The 22,472-nt window shown below is 49.2% G+C and overlaps 1 protein-coding gene across 2 annotated transcripts in view; it reads left to right on the top strand.

Moving 5' to 3' along the window:
* The window catches only part of SHISAL1 (shisa like 1), a 119,540-nt gene that overhangs the window by 76,618 nt on the left and 20,450 nt on the right, over positions 1 to 22,472 (top strand). For both annotated transcript variants that reach the window (XM_020982834.2, XM_020982833.2), the window contains exon 4: positions 7,129 to 7,463. In XM_020982834.2, coding sequence (XP_020838493.1) covers positions 7,129 to 7,423 — 295 coding nt within the window. In that variant the 3' untranslated portion in view covers positions 7,424 to 7,463. The remainder of the gene's footprint in view (positions 1 to 7,128; positions 7,464 to 22,472) is intronic.

Raw genomic sequence — 22,472 nt, 5'->3', positions numbered from 1 at the left:
GTTCCACATTGTTCTCCAGAATGATTGGGTCAGTTCACAACGCCACCAACAATGCATTAGTGTTCCAATTTTCCCACATCTTTTCCAACAAATAAATGATGTTCAAAACCTCAGACTAGAAACCAAGGCTGGGAAGAGTCAGCTCATGGAATCCTAGGCCTAGAACTGAAAGGAAACTTTGAGGCTAGAAAGACTACCCCACTTCATTTGGAAGATAAGAACACTGAGATTTAGCAAGGTTAAGTGGCTCAAGAGAGCATAATTAATAATTATAAATAATGATCAATTTAAACTTGGAGGTGACCTTAGAGGCCATTTAATCTAAGCTCTCCCATCTTACAGATAAGGAAACTGAGGCCCAGAGAGGCCAAGGGATGGAAAGGTAGAAAGATCATTAATGGTGATCTCGTCTTCCTGCTTATTCTACAGAGAAGGAAACCACATCAAAAGGAGAGGAGGTGGCCTTGCACAGACAGGCAGAAAATGTCACCAGCAGGATTTGAACTGGACTCTGGAACCAGCCTTCTTTCCATTGTTTCATGAGCTTCCTGCCTTAGTTTCTTCCTCTGTTAAACTTGACCTCAAATTCCCCTCCTGGGTCTGAATCCATGGCAGGTCACCCAGCTAGTCAGCAGCAGAAGCAGGAATTCGTGAGGTCCTAGAGCTCAAAAGGACCTTTCATTTACAGATGAGGAAACTGAGGCAGCCAGTGAGGTCAAGCATCTTGCTCAGGGTTACACAGCTAGTGAGTATGGGAGGGCAGGAATCAAACCCAAGGCTTCTTGATAACCTCTCTGAAGGAAGAGAGGCAGGTCCTGACAACGGTCCTTAAGTTATTCTCATGTGGAAGAGGCACTGACATTTTTCTGCTTAGCCCCAGAGGGCAGAATGGGAGTGAAGAGAAGAAGGAAATGGGTGACTCTGGGCACACTGGTTTCCTAGGCTCTAAGTGGACATATGGTTACCACCTTCCATTCCTTGATGGTCCCAAAGCTCATGAGAGGCAAGCTTTCTGGGCGGCTGCCCAGATCCAGAAGGGGCCTTCCTGCTCTGTGCACAGATGCTGGACAGCCCCCAGCCCTTTTGGGGTGCTTGCCCTTTGGGCAAGCCTCAGGCTTCCAATCTGAAGAGCATCAAACCCTAGAATCTCAGATTCAGGGTCTGAGATGCTGCATGGACACAGAGGGGAAGATGCCCCCCAGTCCTCTGGAGGTACAGCTCCAAAGAGAGGTCCAGCCTGGGGTTCCAGGAAGAGAAATGTGACCGGTGAGTAAAGTTCTGAGGAGACAGTAACACCGAGCCACAGAAGACCTTTGAGCACAGGAGCGCCATGGCCGCAAGTAGCATAAGAAAGGGGAGTGAGGGATAGATCAGAAAAGGTGACAAAAGGACCTGAAGGGACTGTCGAGGCAGGCACTAGGGTGGGGAAAGAACAGAAACAGTCGCAGGACCTGGGTTCAAATCCTGCCTCTGACACTTATTAGCTGTGTGACTTTGGGGAGGTCATTTGCCCTCTGAGCTTCCGTTTTTTCAGTCACAACCTGAAGGGGTTGGGCCAGACCTCAGAGGTCCCTTCTAGCCCTAGGTCTCTGGGCTCTCTGGGCCTCAGCTTCCTCAGCTCTAAAATGACCAGGTTGGACTAGATGGTCTCTAAGGCCCCTTCCAGAAGCCAAATGGTGATTTACGGTGATTCTAACTCCTCCCTCGGGCTCCTTCCTCTTCTCTCTCCACCTCTCTCTTCCTTTCTTTTTTCCTTCTCTCTCCCCTTTCTCTGACTCTCCATCTCTCTCTCTCCATATCTCTCTTCCTTTCTCTTTTTTCTTCTCTGTCTCCTCTCTCTGCCTCTCTGTCTCTCTCTTCCTTTCTTTCCCTCCCTCTCTCTCCATTTCTCTCTCTCTTTCACTGTCTATGTCCCTATCTCATCCTTCTGTCTCTCCTTCCCCATTCCCTTCTGCTCCTTCAGAGACACTGCTCAGTACTGATGCTTCCCCATCTGCCTATAAATGTGTTCAAGTCTCTGCAATCCTTTTTTTTAAAGCCTTCCCTTGACTGTTCTAGCTCCTAAGACTGTGGTCCCGTGTCTCTCCTTTTTTTCAGTGCTCGATTTCTTGACAAAGGTGGCTCCACCCAAGGCTTCTATTTCCTCAGCCCTACTCCCCATTCTCCGCTCCATCCTTGGCCATCTGGCTTCCACCTCCAGCGCCAGCCCCAGCCCCACTCCATAGAAACCGCTCTCTCAAAGGTCACCAGCCACATCCTAATCACCAGCCCTCACAGCCTTTCAAGGATCCTTGTCCTCTGTATCTTCCGTTGTGCTGCTGGCACCCCACCTCCATGCTGTTTCTTCCCTCCATTTTAGAAACACCACAGTTTCTGGGTTCTCCCCCTGACTGCCCGAGCAGCCCTCCTCTCTTCCCACCCAATGTAGGCATTGCCTTGGATTTGTCCTTGGGTCCTCCTCTCTTTTCCTCTACTCTCTCTTCTCTTTTTTCGGTCTCCCCTGAGAGGTAGAAGGAGAGGGATGAGGAGACGGCCTGGGGGAAGCCTATGCAAAAGTGTAGAGACTGGAGATAGAATTTAGAGTACAAGGAACAGAGCCATTTGGGCAGAACCTAGAGAATTTGTCGAGGGGAGAAAACATGGAATGGTTTCAGAAAGACATAGCGAGGCCAGACTGGAGGAGCTTTAAATGAGCAGGGGGAAGCCACTAACTTTCTTGAACCAGAAGGACGGCCACACGAGGAGCCCCTGGAGGGCATCAGGGCCTGGGCCTCATCTGGACTTTCTCCCTTCTCCCCACACCCAGCAGGCATACACTCAGCGCTTGGGCATCACCTCACCAAAAAGGCAGACAATGTAAGGGGATCTGGTGTCCATATGTGGGACACAAGTGACCTTCCCTCATCCCTCATCCCTCAAGTGCATCATGGCCCTCCAAACCCTCTCCCTTCTCTAAGATATACACACACACTTCTCACACACACTCACACATGTACAATTACACTGCGCACAATCACATACACACAATTACACAGGCATACAAACATACATGAACATACACATATACACAAATACACACCATATATGCACAACCATACCCGCAGAGTTGCCACCTTCTCCTCTAGGTGGGCATAACATCCCAGAACAGTCACTGGAGGGTTGGCCAAAGGTGGTTCAGACCCATCCTGCTCTGCTTCCCAAACAGGCCTTGGCTAAGAAGTCGCACGTCCTCCGGTCTCACTCTCTCCCTCCTGAGCCCAGACGTTTCTTGTGCAACACTGACTCCAGCTAGCGTGTGTCTTTCTCTCACCTTCTGGTTCCTTGTAACTGTGGAGGAAACCAGAACCCTATGGGAATGAGATGAAGTCTTGCTGTCTGCCACTGTGCTTGTCCCAAAGATGCTTTCATCTCGCCTACAGATGAGCCCCAATTCCAACCCTTTCATCCAATGTGACACAAAAGTCTGTCATGCCCCCTCGGAGCTTCTCCCCCAGCCTAGCCCTCTCCCTTGCCTTGGAACAGCCTAGAGCGACCACTGTCGTGGGTTTTGGGAAAATCCTCTGAGCCTGCGGTCAGAACACCCTAGCTCAGGAGCCCCCAGCAGGAGTAGCCTTGCCATTTCCATCCAGCCAAGCAGAAACAAGTAGCGCTTTGAAAAAACACTTACTAAGATGGCATAAGAAGAGCAGGTGTTTCCAAGTAACCTCCCCCTACCACCGCCACCGCAAACCTGAGGCAGATTCTCCCACTAAGACCTGCGGGGACAAGGAGCAAAAGCTTCAGCACAATCCAAGTGCGGCGCAGGTGTAGGGAAGACGCCTGGCTGTGGCAAATTACAGATCCTATTACTGCGGGGATGAGAAGTCCCTTCTCCTTCCCAGGAGTCCTCCTGCTCCTCCCCCAGCTGCAGCAGCTCTGCGGCGCGGCTTGCTTCTTTGGGTTCCCAGGGTCTGCTCTTTACAGCCAGCCTCTGCTGACAGGTGGGCTGGCTCTTGAAGCTGTTGGCCACCTTGAGCAACGTTTCTGTAGTCACATCTGCTTCAAATGTGATAAGTGAGTCTCCGAGTGTCCCTCAATTTGGGCCTCGGACTCTTCAAAGTGCTGGGGAAGGTGGCTCCTGGCCAGGTGGCTGCCAGACCTGGATGGGGGACAAAGTGAAGACAGAAATCTCTGCTCTGATCCTTGACTGCTTGCCTCTCTCTGGGACTATTTAAAGGCCCCAAAGGGCATGGCTAATTTGCTTCCTTGAATTCCATTGTAGAAAGGTGTTCCCGCATCATCAATCAGATCAGCCCATCTGGTCACCTTGGGACCACCTAGTTATCTAGTCTTTGCTTCCTGCGACTATGGCAGCTGAGGAGTGCTGGGAATCTCCTTCTTTAGAAGTCCCTTTATCCACCCGTAGGATAGAATAAGGGCAGGCTAACGATGTAACCTAGAACCATTTCTATCTGAGCTCTGTTGAGCGTAAAGACAAGAAGAATAAAAAGGTGTCAACCACAAACGACACATCTCTGTAGAAACAGACCTGAAATCTCCTTGAGGATGTGACAAATAAGCTTTCCTGGGACCAGGCCACCATCCCAGGTTAAACTGTGGCCCACCATCACTCGGGTATAGCATCAAGCCCCAAAAAACTAACGACATTTTAATGGTGATCATTGTACCAGACTCCTAACGTCCATGATACTTGGTGGGGTGTGGAGTGGAGAGTAGGAATAGCATTCAAAATACAGGGAAGGATCAAAACCACAGGGGAATAGGAGGAGGTCCAATCTAATCCAATAACCATTTATTAAGAACCTATTATGTGCCAAGGCACCTTGCTAAGTCCTGAGCATACAATTAATAAAAAGACAGTCTCTACCCCTCAAAGAGCTTATAACCTAACGGGGAGGGGGAAGCCAACACAAAAAGAGGAGGCAGGAAAGGGGGAGGCTGGAAGCTACCCATTCCCCTGGCAACTTGTTCTTTCCAGTTGAAACCAGAAGAGCAGCAGATAAAGAGTGGAGTGGGCCAAATGACTGGTTTCTGCCCTCTATAAAGAAGGCCTTGGGAGGAGTTTGGCATAACTCCTGCCTGCCAATCAGAGGGGTGGGGAAGCTGAGGGAGGTAGTGTCAATCAGGACTTGCATTAGCAGCAAGCATTTAACCTGGGAGGGGGCATCTTATTCCCTGGAGTTGAAACCAGGCAGATTAGCAATATCGTCCCCATTGTCTCTTCTGATTGAGTTGCCTCACAAGGATACTTTTGTGGCCTACCAAGCCTTAAATCCTAATGCATTTATTTTCAGTTATGGAAAAAGAGCCATTTTCTCCACCTGCAAAATAATCCACAGAACATTAAATATAAATGAATCATAGCAACTTGGTCAGAGACTATAATTATCCAAACGCCATCAAAAAAAGAATAATATTAATAGAAACATAAATAATAAGTAGCATTTATCTGCATGTCAGGGATTAATAAGACTTGTTTACCTCATCTCATTTGGCCTATTATTGAGCCATGCTTCTATTAATGTATATGTAGGGAATCAATTTTTTGACCCCAAGTGTAAACTTTACATTTATTCCTTTTAAATTCCATTTTATTTGATGCAGTCCAACATTCTAGCATATTGAAATTTCCTTTTGGATCTGGACTCTGTCATCCCTAGAGATAGCCCTCCCTCCCAGCTTTCCAGGTCCATAGGTGCAATGATGGCACCAAGCATGCCTTCATCTGAGTCTTTGACAAAGACAATGACTATCACAGGAACAGGGACAGATCCCTGAGGTACTTCTCTGGAGACCTCCCTGCACATTGACATCTTTGGACCAAGCTCCTGTCCCATGGTGGATTCCACCATGCAGGCCAACTTGCCTTCCTGCTGACTCAGCTCCCCGACTCTTTCTTAATTAACACAAAGAGGTGCCTCGTTTCTCTGTGTGTCAGAAACAGATGCTATTTACAAGGAGCAGATGGGAAGCCCACATTCAGAGCGGTTAATAAATCCATGCCTGAAAGTCGCCACATTCTAAAATAACCCTGGTTCAGTCTGAGCAATGCGGAAAGGAGCCCACCCTAGGCTGTTGGCACTGTGATTTTCATCCATTCAGTTAACCCCCTGCTCGTTACGCTCTCTGTCCACTGGGCTCGGCTAACAAGGGAGACTTCATGAAGGCAAGGGCCAGAAGTCATTGTCAGAGGTCATCTCATCCAACCCCTTCATGAGCCTGGAATGGCCTCTTCAGTGTAGTCATAGATCCCGGTAAAGGAGGAGCGCCTTAGAAATCAGAGTCCAACCCCCCTATTTTACAGCTGGGGAGACTAGACGAGGCTTAAAGAGGGGGAAGTGATCTGCCAGCGCGCACAGAGGTAGTGAGGTCACACTTGAACCTGGGTCTCCTGACTCCTGACCTTACTCTCTTACTACACCATCTGCTACTTGAAGACCTCCAGTAACAGGGAGCTCACTCGCTCCAAGGTATTTGTACATTTTTGGACAGCTCTAATGATCACTTTTTTTGTGTGAGACATTGGGGTTAAGTGACTTGCCCAGAGTCACACAGCTAGTGAGTGTTAGTGGCTGAGGTTGGATTTGAATTCAGGTCCTCCTGACTCCAAAGCCAATGCTCTATCCACTGCGTTAATGGTCACTTCTTGAGAGAGGTCTTGAAGGACAGCAAGGGAGGGGTCATTCTATGTAAGGCTCACCATCAGCAAAGGGGCAGACACAGCTGAGCGTGGCGCATGAAGAGGGCATTGTGTGATGCCAGCAAAGTGACTTGCCCAGGGTCACACAGCCAGGTCGAGTCAGAGGCAGGCCTTGAGCCCAGGTATTGACTCCCAGGCCAACTCTTTACTCACTTCACCACACTGATCCTCATGGACGTTGTCCCCACCACTACCCCCACTGTCAGCCCTCTCTCTGGTCCCTGTACAGCAGGTGATGGTTTACAGAGTGCTTTACATACCTGATCTCATTGGATTCGCCCCCCTCCCTTGAGCCTCAGTTTTCCCTTCTGTAAATATGAAAGAGCTCAATCAGACCCGCTGATGAGTGAAGTAAAGCAAAGGGCAGTGTCCCTTCTCGCTCCAGTATCTTTTGGGGGTAATGCCCATTTTTCTCTTTCTCTCGGCAGCAACTACACTGCCTTGCTGGGCGTCTGGATCTACGGCTTCTTCGTGCTGGTCTTGCTGGTGTTGGACCTTTTGTATTACTCGGCCATGAACTACAATATCTGCCGAGTTTACCTGGCGCGATGGGGGATCCAGGGGGCGTGGATGAAGCAGGGCCCCGGCCGCTGGAGTAAGCCGGCTCAGGGTCCGAGCCCCGCTCAGCCTCCATCCCCGGCGGCGGCGCCCCCAGCCCCTGCGGCCTCTGCTTCTGCGGCGCCCCCCTCCAGGCAACACACACTGGCAGAGGAGACACGCTAAGCCCACCACCGCTCATGTCCTTTCCGAGCTCCTCGGCCTGGTAAGTGCTCAAAAGACGCTGGAGAGGGGTGAAGTCCAGTGGGGGCTGGGCTCCCTTTCACAGGCTGCTGTGGTGCGACAGGGAGGGTCCGTCGTAGGGGCCGGTCCCTCTCCACCTTGGTCAGGACAGGGACATGCGCCTGTATTCTCCAGTCAAAACGACCCACGTTTAGAATCATAGTTATAGAGCAAAGCGACCTTCGAAGTCATGGAGACCAACCCCCTCATTTTGCAGAGCGGGGAACTGGGGCATAGACAGAAGTCACTTACCCAAGATCACCCAGGAGCTAAATAAGAGAAGAATTTGAAACCGAGTCCTTGGACGCCAAATCCAGCCCTCTTTCATTTCTAGCGTGTCTTGAATTTTATAGAGCAATTTCATGGGAGAGGTAATAATAATAAACTGACATCAATATAGGGTTTTAATGTCTTCAAAATACTTCACTTATGATCTCATTTAACACTGGTATTTGAGGTAGGTGTGACAGCTGTTATCCACGTTTTACAAATGGGGAAACTGAGACACAAAAAAAATTAAGTGATTTGCCCAGTTTCACATAGCTAGTAAAATTCAATGGCAGAATTTGAACCCAGGTCTTCCAGACTCTGAAGGCAGTCCTATGTTTGCTATGCCACCCTGAAGGTAGACACCACACATGATGCTACCTCTCAGAAGAAGACCTGGTCTATACCTCCCAATAATCATAATTAATAATGAGAATAATGCCCCCAGCTGCCATTTTTTCTTGCATTTTCTGGCCACTGTGTGAGGGAGGTAGTGCAGAGATGATTGTTCTCACTTTAGAGATGGTAACACCATAGAAAACACATGGCCAAGGTCTCCCAGAGGGCTATCCCAGACCTGGGGCTCACACCCTGATCTCCTGACTTCAGGCCCAGTGATCTGCCCACTACTCCTCACTGCCTCCACAAGCTAGTGATAGAAATTGCATCCACAAAGACTTCTTTCCTGAGGTCATTTGTCTTTAGTGGACTTGATCTTGGGTACATTCACCCAAACTCTTCTTTAAATAGGTGGACTGTCTAAATGTCTCCTTCTAAGGCCTTTCCCAGCCCTGCCATTCCATGTTCTAAGGTTCCCTCCCAGTTCTGACATTTCCTGTTCTAAGGTTCGTCTCAGATCTAATATTCCATGTTCTAAGGCCCCTCCCACCTTGGACAGTCTAGAATAAACAGAATCAGAGCCACTATTGCATAAATAAGGACCCCTGCAGACCACCTATTGGTATAATGTTATCTATGTTTTATTGTATTTTTTTTCTTTTGTTAATATTTCCCAATCATATTTTAATCTGGTTGGGGCCACACTCAGGAAAGGGGATATGTTTGACACCTCTTGTCTAGAATGTCAAACAGTAGCATTCCAGAGTTCAGACTGAATATTTTTGGAATCTCTCCCAACGTTCCTCCATCATTTATAATTCCTAATGGAAATAATAGTAGCTCGTCTCCTTCTAGCATCTTAAGATTTACTGACCCCTTTGCTTTCAACAAATCTGTGAAATGGGTTATACAGTGCTCATAATCCCTATTTTGTAGCTAAGCAAACAGAGACCAGAGAGGGCCAGTGGTTCGTCTTAGGTTCCAGGCTGGGAATCAGGACCAGGCTCTAGATTTCAGATCCAGGGGTCTTCCCAGTTACTCTACATCCCCTTCCATTGCTTGGAGAGGTTCCTATCTAAATCGTATCGTGGAGAGGGCACTGTCTCAGAAGATCTGTGTTCAAATCCTGGCACTAATACTAACCAATTTATTTGTGTTTATGTCCTATTGAGATTGTAAAGCTCTTGAGGGCCTGATACTGACCATTGGGCACAGTTCCTTGTACGCACTTTTTAAGTGCTAAATGTTTACTTTGAAGCATCTCTTAGAGGTACGGTGGTGAAGAGAAAGGGACCCTGGCAAGAGGGTGGGAGCCTCTGGGGTTACATCCCCCATCTGCCATTCAAGGTAGGAATGATAAAAATGTGGGTGACCATTGAGAGGAGAGTTCTCTAGCTAGCAGGATATGGCTCACAAAGCAGTTTCCTTCCTGAGTGATCTGTCTATGCCTCCCTGTGTGACCTAGGCAAGGCAATTCTACCCTCTGGAACACAGCTTTTTCATCTGAAAAAATCAATTAATCTATTAGTATTTATTAAGCACCTACTATGTGCCAGGCACTGTGCTAAGCACTGGGAATACAAAGAGAGTAAAAGACAGTCCCTGCCCTCAAGGGGCTTGCAATCTAATAAGAGATACAACATGCAAACAAATACATACAGAGCAACCCAAATATGGGATAAATGTTAAGTAATTAACAGAGGGAAAGTACTCGAATTAAGAGGGGTTGGGGAAGGCTTCCTGGAAGAGATGAGAAAACGATGAGTTGAACTAGTCCAGGGTGGGGAGACTTCAGCCTCGAGGCCTCGTGCAGCTCCCCCGGTCCTCAAGCGCAGCCCTCCTCACTTGACCTAGAGGGCCGCCACATGGGGCCTCGAGGCCAGAGGTTCCCCGTCCCTGGACTAGACTGCAGTCACTGAGGCCCCTTCCAGCTCCTGTGACAAGGTCTCACAGCTAGTGAGGGGCAGAGGCAGGGGCAGGCTCCAAAGCAAGGCCCCAGGACTCCAAACCCAGCCCTCCTTCCACTTCCTTTTGCCAGCTTCCTTCCAGCTAGCTTCTTGGAGGGAGCTGAGTGACATCTGCCCCTTCTCCGGAGAAACAAAGAAAGCCGGCGGGGCTGCCATTTGTGAGAAATCCTCCTCTGTAATCTGTCTGAGGGGCTTAGGGGTGTGTGTGTGTGTGTGTAAGTGTGTGAGAGTGTGTATTGTGTGTGTATATGTGTGTGGGTGTGTATATGTGTGTTTGAGTATATGTGTGTGTATGAGTGTTCGAGTGTGTGAGTGTGTGTGTGTGTGTGTGTGTCGGGAGGGTGCTGTCGGGTCCGGTACGGGCTGGGGGAGGCAGGAGGTCTGTCGGCCAGCATTGCTCTGTTTATAAGTCACAACTTAAAAAGCAATCGGGTTGAAGTGGCTTGGCCCCCAGCCCGGGTGATTGATTCCCCCTGGCGGGGGAGGGGTCCCCACGACTCCCCAGGCCCGCGGCACATAAATCCCCGCCGCCGCAGCCGCCGCAGAGCGCCGCTTCCACTCCCCGAAACGGAGGGGAAATGCCAAATTACATTACAATGTAGTTGGGAGCAACCCTGGCGGCTGAATCCCCGTATCTGATTCCCCGGTAACCAAGTTAAGTAACGTTCTCGGGGAAAATGAAAGCAAATATAATTGGGGGGGGGAAATGCTGGCTGCACTTCATCCAGAGAGTTCGTCGGGCTTTTTTTCTTCGTCATCCTTTAATATGTAATGAAGCCAGACAACAAACTTCGTCCTGAAACACGCCCCGCCCCGCCCCCCCCCCCCCGGCTCATTTCCCTTCCAGGGTCTACGTTTCCCTCTGTTCTCCTGTTAGGGTCCTTTGGGAAGAATGGATCACTCACCTCTCTAGGCTGCTAAGCTTAGAAATATGATGAACCCTATACTGAAGGCTTTCTTCTTTCATTATTATTATTATTTCACTTTTCTGCTCAATAACTTTACTCGTGCTTAAAAAAATAAAAAAGATCAATTCACTTCGGAGTGAATCAAAACCAATTGGAGTCTCAGTAAATTTCCCCGGTGGGGCAGGTCAGGAGGCTCTGCTTGGCTACCCCTCCCCTTCATATGACACTCTTCCCAGCCCCGTCAGGACTGGGGCCAGGACCGAGGTCTGCCTAGGGCCAGATATAGGGGTGTCTTGGGGTTAAGTCTGAGACTTATCAAGACAGACCAGAGAAAAGCCATAGCCATCAGACCTGCACTGCGAGTTTCACATGGTGGAAAGAGCATTGAATTCATAGGCAGAAGACCTAGGCTCAATTCCAAGCAGTTCTGTTCCCTTGCTGTGCGACCTTGAGCAAATCACCCAGGAAATCTGGGCTTCAGTTTCCTTATCTGTAAAACTAGAGGATTAGATGAGACCACCTTGGTGGTCCCTCCTTCTATGATTCTAAAAGCTTCCTCCCTTCTAAGCCTCAGTTTGCTCATCTGTAAATTAGGGGATTTGTGCAAAGTCCCTCCCACCTCTGAGATTCATTCCATGGTTCTAGGCAGGAGACAACCATGCTGGAACATGGCACCAGCATCCAGAAATATGGGGGCCAGAGTTGTGAGCTGAGGTCCACAGAGCGGGTAGAAGCTACTTTGTTTGGGGCTGGCTCCAAGTTTCAGACAGACCAAGAGAGTAAGGCAGGTCTGAGTTAACAAAGACTTGGAAACAATTTGCCATATCTAGCATCTACAGACGTGCTGGTAAAGCCAGTCCTACCTTCCTGATTTTCCCCCAGTCACCTTCAGCAGGACTACTCCCTGTTCCACCCCACCCCTGCCTCCAACAGGACTGGCCAGGGAAAGAGCCTTAAATAATAGAATATAGGATGTCAGAGACAGATGGATTCTCAGAATAGAACATAGAATGCTCTATCTGGAAGGAACCTTAAAGGTTATCTTAACCTGGGGCCCATGAACTTGGAAACGTTTTTTAATAACTATTTCCATATAACTGGCTTCTGTTTGGTTCTGTGTGTGTGTTTTGCTTTGTGCATTTAAGCCATCATTCTGAGAAGGGGTCCATAGGCTTGCCCAGAAGGGTGAGTTGGTCAATGATACCGAAAAGGTCAGGGTTTGATAATGTAGCCCAAACACCTTTGATTTGCAGATGAATGAAACCAAGGCCAGAGAGAAGATGACGTGTTCGAGGTCCCATGGCCAGACCTAGAAGCCAGATATCCTATTTCCCAGTCAGGTGCTCCCTTCCTTATGCCCCACAAGCGCCCTGAGTTCTTTCACTGGAGAACCTTTTTGCTAGCATCGTGTGAACCAGCCCCACATCATCCCAACACTGCTGGCCTGGGATTTCCAAGGAACTGGGCGTTTCGCAGATCCTCTTGGACTGTCTGGAGCTCTCCAGCTGTCCCAGCCATATATGGACACCCAATAACAGTGCTAGCCAGTCCTCCACATGGTCCCCGTCCTTCCCAGGAAGCTCAGGATGGAATTCCCTGAGCTTGCCCTGTGGGGGGGTGTTTTGGTGGTATCATCTCTGTCATGCCTCTGGTATCTCATAAAAAACTGGGGGTTTGAGGGCCTCAAATCTGAGACAGCAAAGGGACGTGGTGGCCAAAAAAGCCTGTGTGACCTGGAGTTGCATTAAAAAAAATAAATTTAAAAAGTGTAGTGTCCAAGTAGAGGAGGTGATTGTCCCAAGGAATGCTGCCCCAGTTAGGCCACGTCTAGAGGACTACGTCTGGTCCTGGGCACTGCATTTTACAAGACAGCGGAGTTGAGGAGGCTGAGTAGGGTGCAAGGCATACAGAGTAGGGGGGAAGGATGAGGAGCCATGACTTCAAAGGATTATTAGAAAGAACTAGGGATGCTGAGCCTGGAGAACAAGATTCCCTCACCTTCTTATGTCCTGACCCCCTTGGGCAATCAGCCCAGTGACTGACTTAACACCCCTCCACAAAGGTTTACTGCATAGCCACCGCCCTCCCTTGTCCACTGACCCAGTAATTATTTTGTGATATTGTCTCCCCAGCTAGACTGCAAGCTTCTCATGGGCAGGGGCTGCTCTGATTTTCTCTCCATATCCCCAGCACCTAATATGATTCCTGGCACATAGTAGGAGCTTAATCGATACTGGCTGATTGGTCAGTAGAATGGTGGATTGGCTGATCGATGGGAAAGCTATTGAAGGTGTTTGGACTTGCTGGGGTCATCCCCCAGGAGTAGCTGTAGGTCCATGAGCAGGTGATGTGATGTAGATTGAGGGTCCTTCCCAGAATGCATTGTAAAGAGATGTGCCCCTGGGCCTCTTTCCTTCCAGCTCAGCAAACTGCATTTGAGCCTTCCTTCCCTACCAACCCAGCTAATGTGGCTTAGAGGGGTTTTATTTTTCATCTTTTCATCTGAATAGCCTGCTGTTTCCCAACAAACTTGTATTCAAACAGGCCTTATTAAACACGCACGCACTCACTCCTCTTTCAGAGAAATGCAGAGGAAGCAATTTCCGAATGATGAAAGGAAACAGGTTTTCAATGGGGAGATTAAAGCTTAGTTTCAGCAATGTCTGGAGGGACTGGGGGGGGGGGAATGGCACAGTTTCCTCATCCTCAAAGTGACTTCTTCCATCCCTAATGACTCCCATTCCTCAAGCTCTTTGAGGTTAACAATCAGGGAAAGACACTGGGCCCTAGAATCGGGGACCTAGGTTCTAATCCTGTCTCTGGTGCGCACTGCCCGTGTGTCCTTGATAAAGCCCATCATAATCTTGGGCCACTTTCCTCCTGTGAAAAATGGATCTGATGGTTTCTGAGGTCCCTTCCCTTAGGAGCCATCCTGTGCCTCAGTTTCTCTTTCTGTAAAATGAGAGGGTTGGGCTTGATGGCTTCTGGAGTTCCTTTTAGAACAAGCTGGGTGATCCCATTTCTTACAACAAATGTAACACAGGGAATACAAGTGTGGCAGACTTGGATGAACATTTTTCCTGCCTCCAGAGGCCAATCTCAAAGCCTGACATAGGAGGATAGCATATACCTATTTTCCAGATAAAGAAACTGAGGTCCAGGGTGACGAAGTGACGCTCCCTTCTCAATCAAAAACAAACAACCCCCCCCAACAGTGTGAAAAGGCTGTTTGAAAGTGGGAACAAATAGACTCCATTTCCATGTGTGAAAAGCCCCATGGTGGGTGGGAGGGTGATAAGATGATGTTCGGGCACAGTCCTTGCCCTCCTAGGGCTTCCAGTCCAGGAGAAGGGGTAGGACATAGGCATAGGGAACTACAGAACAGAAGTGAAGGGTAGGAGGATGAGAGAGGTCCCAACTGAGTGAAGGGAGGGATTCTAGGGCCATTCTGGCTGGCCGAGATGCTTCCAGCTCCCACGTTCTGCAGTCCTCCGAGGTGGCCCCTGAGGGGCTGGCTCTCCAAGGGTGGGCAGGCTGTCTCATGCTTCCATTCTCCAAGGATCCATCATTGCATTTCAGCTCTGCCTTCACCAGTTCCAGTCCTGACTCTTACAACCTGTCAGGCTCCATAGCCATGACCGTATGAACCCTTCGTGGTTCAGTAGAGGAGATGATGAGATATGTCAATCGTGGGTGGCCTTGGAGACCACAGGAATGTAGGTCTAGGGATCTTGGAGGCCACTGAGTTCAACCTCCTCATTTTACAGTGGGGGAAACTGAGGCCCATAAGGGGAATTGTTTTCTAGGACTATGGTCCTAGGGATATAAGGAAGCTTAAAACGCTATCTAGTCTGGCCCTTTAGTGTTACAGACAAGGAAACTCAGACCTAGAAGAAAGGAAATAACTTGCCCAAGGTCACCCAGGAATGAAGTGGCATCACCTAGATTTGAACCCTGGTCCTCTGTCTGACTCCAGATCCAGCCCTCTTCCTGTCTTACCACAGTGGGAAGATGTGGACCAGAGACACACAGGGTGAGAAGGGGTAAATAAGCTGTGATCTGCACCAGGGAAAGGGAGCTTATGGATTAGATTCCAGATCCCAGAATCCAAACATTTAATAAACGCTTTTTTGTTGTTTTTGTTTTGTTTTGTTTTATTTTTGCGAGGCACTCGGGGTTAAGTGGCTTGCCCAGGGCCACACAGCTAGTAAGTATCGTGTGTCTAAAGCCGGATTTGAACTCAGGTCCTCCTGACTCCAGAGCTGGTGTTCTATTCACTACACCGAAACACTTGTCTTTTAATTGACTGATCAATTGATGACAGATTTAGAGCTTGAAAGACCTCACAGGGCCATCTCGTCCAAGGAAACTGAGGCCCAGGGAAGTTAGGCAGCTCCACTCAATCGGCAGGAATTTATGAAGCTCCTACTATGTTCCAGGAACTATTGGAGGTTCTGGGTCCAGAAAGACAAAAACCAAAACATTACTGCCACAAAAACTTACATTCTAATGAGGGAAGGAAGCATGTATGTACTATATGGTCCTGTATGAAATAGAGAGAGATAATTTTGGAGGGAGCCAGCTCTACTAGCAGGAGGCATAAGGAAAGGCGAGCTGGGACTTGCGCCTCCAAAATCCAGCGCCTTCCCTTCATTCTGGAGGCGCCTCTTCTTCCTGGGAGTGAGTCTGTCCTGAGGGCACTGATTGGAAATCAAAGGCCTTGAGTGACCGGCCCAGTTCTCCCCGTGTGCTTGTCTGACTTGGGTCAGTTTCCCTCTCTCCACCTCGGTTTCCTCTTCTGTGAAAAAGAGGAGCTGGTCCACCGCTTCTTGGGTCCTTTCAGCTCTATGTCTTATCCTGGCTCTCCAGCTTGGGAGAGAAGCTTTACTACAGAGCTCTGTCCTTCCCTCACCCACGCCCACATGCCCAGCTCAGCCTCCCCAGACGGAGCCCCAGGAGCACCTGCTCATTACATCTTCCCAGGTCATTGGTGCAGCTGAATTCTCCTCCTCACTCCTGAAAGTAAGCCAGACAATGGTAGAAAGAGAGAAGAGTTGGGGTCAAAGGATCTGAGTTCAAATTTGCTTGCCATTAACAAACTGTGTGCCTTGGAAGATTTCAGGAAAGGTAGTTTCTCTGGCGAACCATCTTCAGACAGCTTCACCCTGCCCCTGCCCCAGATTGTCCCTAGATTCTGGGACGAGGAATCTCCCCAAGGATGGATGGGTGGATGAATCCAACACTTTGAGAGATTCCTTCTCCAGAGCCTAGAGGAAGCTAACTGCTTAATTTTGTTAGTTAGAATTATTTTCTATTCCCTTTTTTAATAAGAATTCAGAGGCAGGGTAGAGTAATGGATAGATCCCTGACCTTGGAGTCAGGAAGACCTTGAATAGGTCACTTCCCTTGGCAAGGCCTCAGTTTCCTGATCTGTATAATAAGAACGTCAGATTAGATGATACCTTCCAAGCTCCATAAACGTGGGGTCCTCTCATTTTCCCTGGGTCACACAGTGACTCAAGCTGTCCTCTCCATTCAGTGCCCTTCTTGTTGGCACAGAAACACTCTCCTTCTCCCAAGCCGGCTTGCCTTAGAACACAATCCTGGTGATGAAAAGACAAGCAGGCTCAGCCTTCCTGGGGCTGGGGCTGGGGGCAGGATGAAGCCGATTCCTTCTCCATCCCCGGCCCGGTCACCCTCCCGCCGCCCTTCTCTTCGCCTCCCTATGGCCAGAGCCATCAGCCTGTGGCTTAAGAAGTTACAGGCCAAAAGAACAAGATTCCAGGAAATACGAAATAGAGAAGAGTCGAGTCAATATCTCGTTTCCTTGGCCTGAAAATCAGACAAAATCAGAGGCTCTGTGGGTGGAATTTATGAGACATTTCACATCCCTGCTCAGGGGCTGAGGTTTCCAATCCCCCATCAGCTCAGCTTGATCGTGGAATTTTCTGCTTGTCCTTTCCAGTTGACCTCTTCCCCAGCTGAGGCCCAGGGCCCTCTCTCCTCCCCAGGCCCTTCCTTCCTCTGCTTTACATAAAAAGGAAACATGTGAGCAGCAAGTCTGGTGGGGTTTACACTTTCAAAAAGTAGTGTCTTTTGCTCTGCCCTAACACGACCAGGAGAGCTGGGACATTAGTTCACAGGATCATAGACCTGAGAGCTGGGAGAGGCCTGAGAACAGGGGATGTCAGGGCTGGGAGAGGCCTGAGAACAGGGGATGTCAGGGCTGGGAGAGGCCTGAGAACAGGCTCCTTTGTAGAAGAGAGGCTGGCTTTGTTCTGTTTGGTGCAAGAGGTCAGAGCTAGTAGTAACGAGGGGAAGATGTCAAGTGGCCAGTTTGGGGGAGGGAGCAGTTCAGGCTGACCTTCCCACTGGGAGATCTGTCCCACTCGAAGTGAAACAAACAGGCTGCCTGAGGAGGGAGCGGCTTCCCCTTCACTGGAAGCCTTCCAGTGAGAGCCTCCTAGCCATTTGCTGGTTCTGTTGTGTGTGGAGGGAGGGAGGAATGCAAAAATACATTTCCTTGATGTCTTCTGTTTTGATTTTCTTGCGTCCAAACGTCTTGGGCTTGAAACTATGGGGAACAAGCTATGTGAGCACACCTGGCTTGAATGCCGCGTTCCCTTTGATGCGATGTCCCCCTGCCCTGCCCCACACAAACGCCAGTGTTCCTTTCCCCCTTCCTGAAGGTCAGCCAGTGTAGCCCCTCAGACAATAGTTGCTCCTTTGCGCTGGTTTGCCCTGGTTGGGATTTCTCTGGCAGCTGAATCAGCCCGGATTTGCATAGGCTCAGTCCTCACTCCTGATGGGGGCTTCCTCTGTTGTCCTGGTAACAGTCCTGCTGAGCTCGACGTAGGTGATGGAGTAGATCCTCCATCTTCATAGAATCGCAGGGTCTCAAAGGCTTGAAAGCCTCCGAGCCATCGAATGCGAGCCTTCCCTGAAAGAAAATGCCTCCCTGAGGTTCCTGACAAGGGGTCCTCCTCAGGGCAGCCCACGCCTGCTAAACATTAGAAAGATTCTGAGGTTTCTGTTTGTCCTAAGTCTGCCCTCTGTGACTTCCTCCCCTTCCTTGCTCTGAGTGCAGCCGTCTCAGGCCAAGCAGAATACATCTTGCTGTGGTCTCTGCTGATTCTGCATTCCTGTGGCTTTCTTGTGGCTCTTTTCTTCCTGTTAGTGTCTGGCAGATCCCCTGTCTTGGCCTGCCGGCCCAAGGACCCCTTCCACCCTCTTGGCCCCATCTCCTCCCACCCCGTCTCCCAGAGATGGCAAGCAGACAAGAGCATGTCCTTAAAATGAAACTGGAGAGTTAACCAGAGCCCCCCTCTGCCCCCAAACCCCCTCAAGACCTCAAGCAATGTAATACCTTGGCTCCAACTGCCCGAACTGGAGTTGGAAACTTGGGGTAGAATACCAGCCCTGTTCCTTCCTGAGTGACCTTATCCAAGTCCCTTAATTTCTCCTGACCTCAGCTTCTTCCTCTGGGAAATAAGGCTTTGGCCTGAAAGAATCACTGAGTTAGACAGGACCTCAGAAGATGTCTAGGCCCATGCCCATGTGAACAAGGTTTTTGCCTTCAACAGAGATCCTTGATTTGGGGTCTCTGTTCCCTGATATCTGGATAACTGTGCTGCAACAAAAGTGATTTCCCATATGATCCTATCTATTCCATGCATTAAAAAACCTAATTCTGAGAAGGGTTTCCTAAGCCTCACAGACTGCCTTGGGGGTTGGGGAGCTGCACTGGGGCATCTTGACCAAAGCAGAGGGTTCCCAGGATTCCTCTGGGGGCTGCCCAGAAAGTCTCATGGCCTACATGGCTCCCCCAGGGCCCACTCGGACATTCCCAGCAATGGTTCATGACCCAGTGGATGATGGCAGATCTCAGAAGGTTAGGGGTTGTTTTTGCTTAATTTTTAAAGTAGCCTCCTTTATAGAGAAAGCTGTGCCAGAGGCCAGGAGCAGGATTCCCAAATACCAAGTGAACAGATTTTGGGCTGAAGGAGGTCTGCCGAGCCTCTTCTGGTAATCCCCCAACCCCCACAACTTGCCCCTCAATCCCTTGCTCCCTGTAAAATCCTGAACAAAGGCTTAATCTAACTCCATGAGCTTCTCTGGGCCAAATTAGAAAAGACGATAATTCAATTTGGATGGGCCTGGTCTGGGCGCACTCCCAAAGGGATGCCCCCCCATCTCATATTGCATGTAGCCACACTGAGTTGGTTAACGAGGACTGACTGGGGCTTTCCGAGAAATGTTCCCAAATCTAATAGGGAGATGTTACCCAGGGATCACTTGCACAATGTGATTATTTAGCAGGATGACCTTGGACTGGGGTGGGGTTAGCCTAATGGGTGATTCATTGACAGCTTCCATCTTTGGGACTTTCCTGGAGAATTGAGAGGTTAAGGGACCTGCCTATGGTCACAGAGCAAGTATGTGTCTAATGTGGGATTTGAATTCAGGACGCCCTGACTCCAAGACTGGCTCTGTATCTATTATACCAAGCTGCCTCACAATGTTTGGTATGCGTTTTATATGTCCTTCTTTGGGCCTCCATTTCCTCGTCTTATAAAGAGTTTGGTAGAGCAGACTTGGAGTCAGAAGACCTGAGTTCAAATCCTACCTCAGACACATACTAGCTGTGTGACCCTAGGTAAGTCACTTAACCTGTTTACCTCAGTTTCCTCATCTGTAAAATAGAGGGTTTGGATGTAATGGCTTTTTAGGTCCTTTGTCTCTCTAAACCTATAACCCTATGACTAGAACTGTCTCCCAGCTCTGACATTCTATGATCTAAGATCTCTTCTGGCTTGCTTTAATAATCCATATTCCAATGTCCCTCTCAGCTTTAGCATCCTGTGTCCATCTGTAAAATGTATTTAGGAACAGAGAAAAGATTACTGTCCCTGTTTTACAGATGAAGAAACTGAGGCTCGTAGAGGGCCACTGACTTTGCCACAGTCTCAGGGCAAGCAAGTGTCAAATCTGGGAATCAAACCTGGGCCTTGTGAGGAGCACAGGTTTTGGGTCTGGAAGGTCCCACTGGCCTTCAGTTAGCAACTGCAATCACTAAAACTCAAACCCAGGTCCCCAGGGTCCAGTCCCAGGCCTCTTTCTCCAGCTACCTCACTTCAAAGAGCTCAGAATAGCTCCTGTCCAATGACAGAGAGAGGGAAGGTTTCCAGCCAGCAAGGGGAGATGAGCCAGACCCTGGGCAGGGAAGAGGGAGAGGACGGGGAGCAGAGAGGCTTGGGGTGTGTCTGATCAATCAGTCAACTCCTGGACATCTCTAGAGACTCATTGTGTGCCAGGCACTGTGCTGGGCTTTGGGGGCACAAGGGTGGAAAGGGAAGAGTCTCTGCCCTCTTGGTAGGTGGATAACTTCTGCTAGAAATCCGCCCATTACTTATCTCCCTTTTAGCAACAGATTGCCACAGTAGGGAAGGACTGGACATCTAGTCACAAGACCAGCCCCTGGACTCCTCATCTGTGTGACCCTGCACAAGTCACTTCCCTCCCCGAGCCTCAGTTTCCCCACCTATAAAATGTCAGTAGTGCGCTTGTCCTGCCTACCTCACTAGTGAGGAAAGGACTCTGTAAACTTTGAGGGGCCACAGAAGCAGGAATCAGGAGTTATTTCTCAGGTGCTGCCGACTGCATACCCAGCTGTGTATGTAATGTGGAGGGGCAGGGAGGGAGGCGGAAAATGCAGAGATGTAGAACACCTGCTCCTCACCCCAGGAGCTGACGTCTCCTTGGATGGACATGACAGGTGCATGTAAAATGATAATTAACAGCCCTGGCCTTCTGGGCACAGGGCCCAATGAGTGGGGTCACTGATGAGGGAGGATTCCAAAAAGGTTTCACTTCCAACACTCTCTCAGCAAAATCAGAAGGAGGGAGAAGAGGGAGAGCTGGTGCTGATAGGACTGATTCTGCTCTGTCCTGAAATCATGGGATCTCAAGGAGCACTGGGGAAGAGGCTGGGCTTAGCCCCTCGAGGGTCCTGGACCCCTGCCCTTGCCCCTTCTCAGAATCACGCTGTTCCATGCATACAGGTGGCAAAGGAAATCCATTCTATGGAAGTATAGTCTGTGGACAGGAAGCCTGGGACATAGTAAGGTCTACTAACTCCAGGCATTTCAAAGGCACCATGAGCATGCATGAGATTTTGAGCTGTCCACAGCAACCACAATGTGATATGAGTAGAGCTGTGATTTCTACCCTTGACAAAGTCTCGGGCACCACCCATATGACCGGTTTGATGCCCGCCTTCAGAGAAGAAGTGCTAACTTTCAGTAGTTAGAGTAACATGTGATTTTTCCCCCCCATCTTAGTTCAGGGATTCCCAGATGTCTGTCTGTGTGATCGTTGGGTCCAGAGGCCCCAGATGAAGAACATCTGCTTTAGGACCCAGAACCCAGAACATAGAACATGAAGTGTTAGAGTTGGAAGGGGTCTTAGAACACAAAATATGGAACCCAGAATGTTAAAGGTGGGAGGTTCCACCTCTGACATTCCATGTTGTAAGGTCCCTCAGAGTTCTGACATTCTCTATTCTGATATCCTCCCCACCTCTGACATTCCATGTTCTAAGATTCCTCTCACCTCTGACAGTCTGTGTTCTAGGTCGCAGGTCTTGGTCCAGGGTTTAGTCCGTAATAGGCCCTCGCATAACTTGTTGGTTGCTTAATTGACTCCTGGTTCTCTTCTAGCCCTGATGTTCTGTTCTATGACTTAAAGCTTTTCTGACTTTCTTCTGCAAATGCTTCTCTGTCTCCAGGAAGGCCTCTTTCTTTTTCCTCCCTTTCCTTAATTGGGGTCACAGACAATGACCTTTGGGCCTTTGGAAACTTAACCATTCTAATCTTCTTTGGGTTATTTTAAGTTTACTCTTAATTCTTGTTCACGTGTGTACATGTGTATATGTGTGTGTATGCATCTGTACACATGTATGTTTAACCCCAAAGTCTGGCTCAGTTGAATTAAGGTAAGAAGAGTTTTGGCCACATTTAATAACAGTCCATTTCAAATGTTCAAACAGACTTTTCAAAGCAATTTCTGATCCATGAATTCAAAGGATCCTCATGACTGCTGAGGGTAGGAGGTAGGTCTCGTGTAATTATGCCCATAACGCAGATGAGTAAACTGTGGTCCAGAGGGGTTAACCAACTTGCTGGTGGTCCCAAAGCCAGGTCTTCTGACTTCTAATCAGGAGCACTTTCCTTGACCAAGACAGCTGGGGTGGGGGAGGGTCCGCTGGGAACAATCCAGGAAGAGGCAGGGACAGTGAAGAGAGAGGCCTGGAAGCTCAGAGGAGAGCTTCCTGGAGAGGGAAGCTGCCCTTGGGGAAGGGGCACCTGAGGTTTAGCCAGAATGCCATCCCGCTCCCAGCCTGAGAATTTCTTACTGGGCAGTCACCCGAGGCTTTGTCCCCAGACGCCGGCTTTGATACCCAACTCTCCTCAGAGAACTGTCATCACTCAGACTCACCCACTCATGGGAACT

This window comes from Phascolarctos cinereus, unplaced genomic scaffold (assembly GCF_003287225.1).
Source record: "Phascolarctos cinereus isolate Bilbo 61053 unplaced genomic scaffold, phaCin_HiC Scaffold_1;HRSCAF=81, whole genome shotgun sequence".
Lineage (NCBI taxonomy): Eukaryota > Metazoa > Chordata > Mammalia > Diprotodontia > Phascolarctidae > Phascolarctos > Phascolarctos cinereus.
This window is presented reverse-complemented; position numbering and strand designations above follow the sequence as displayed.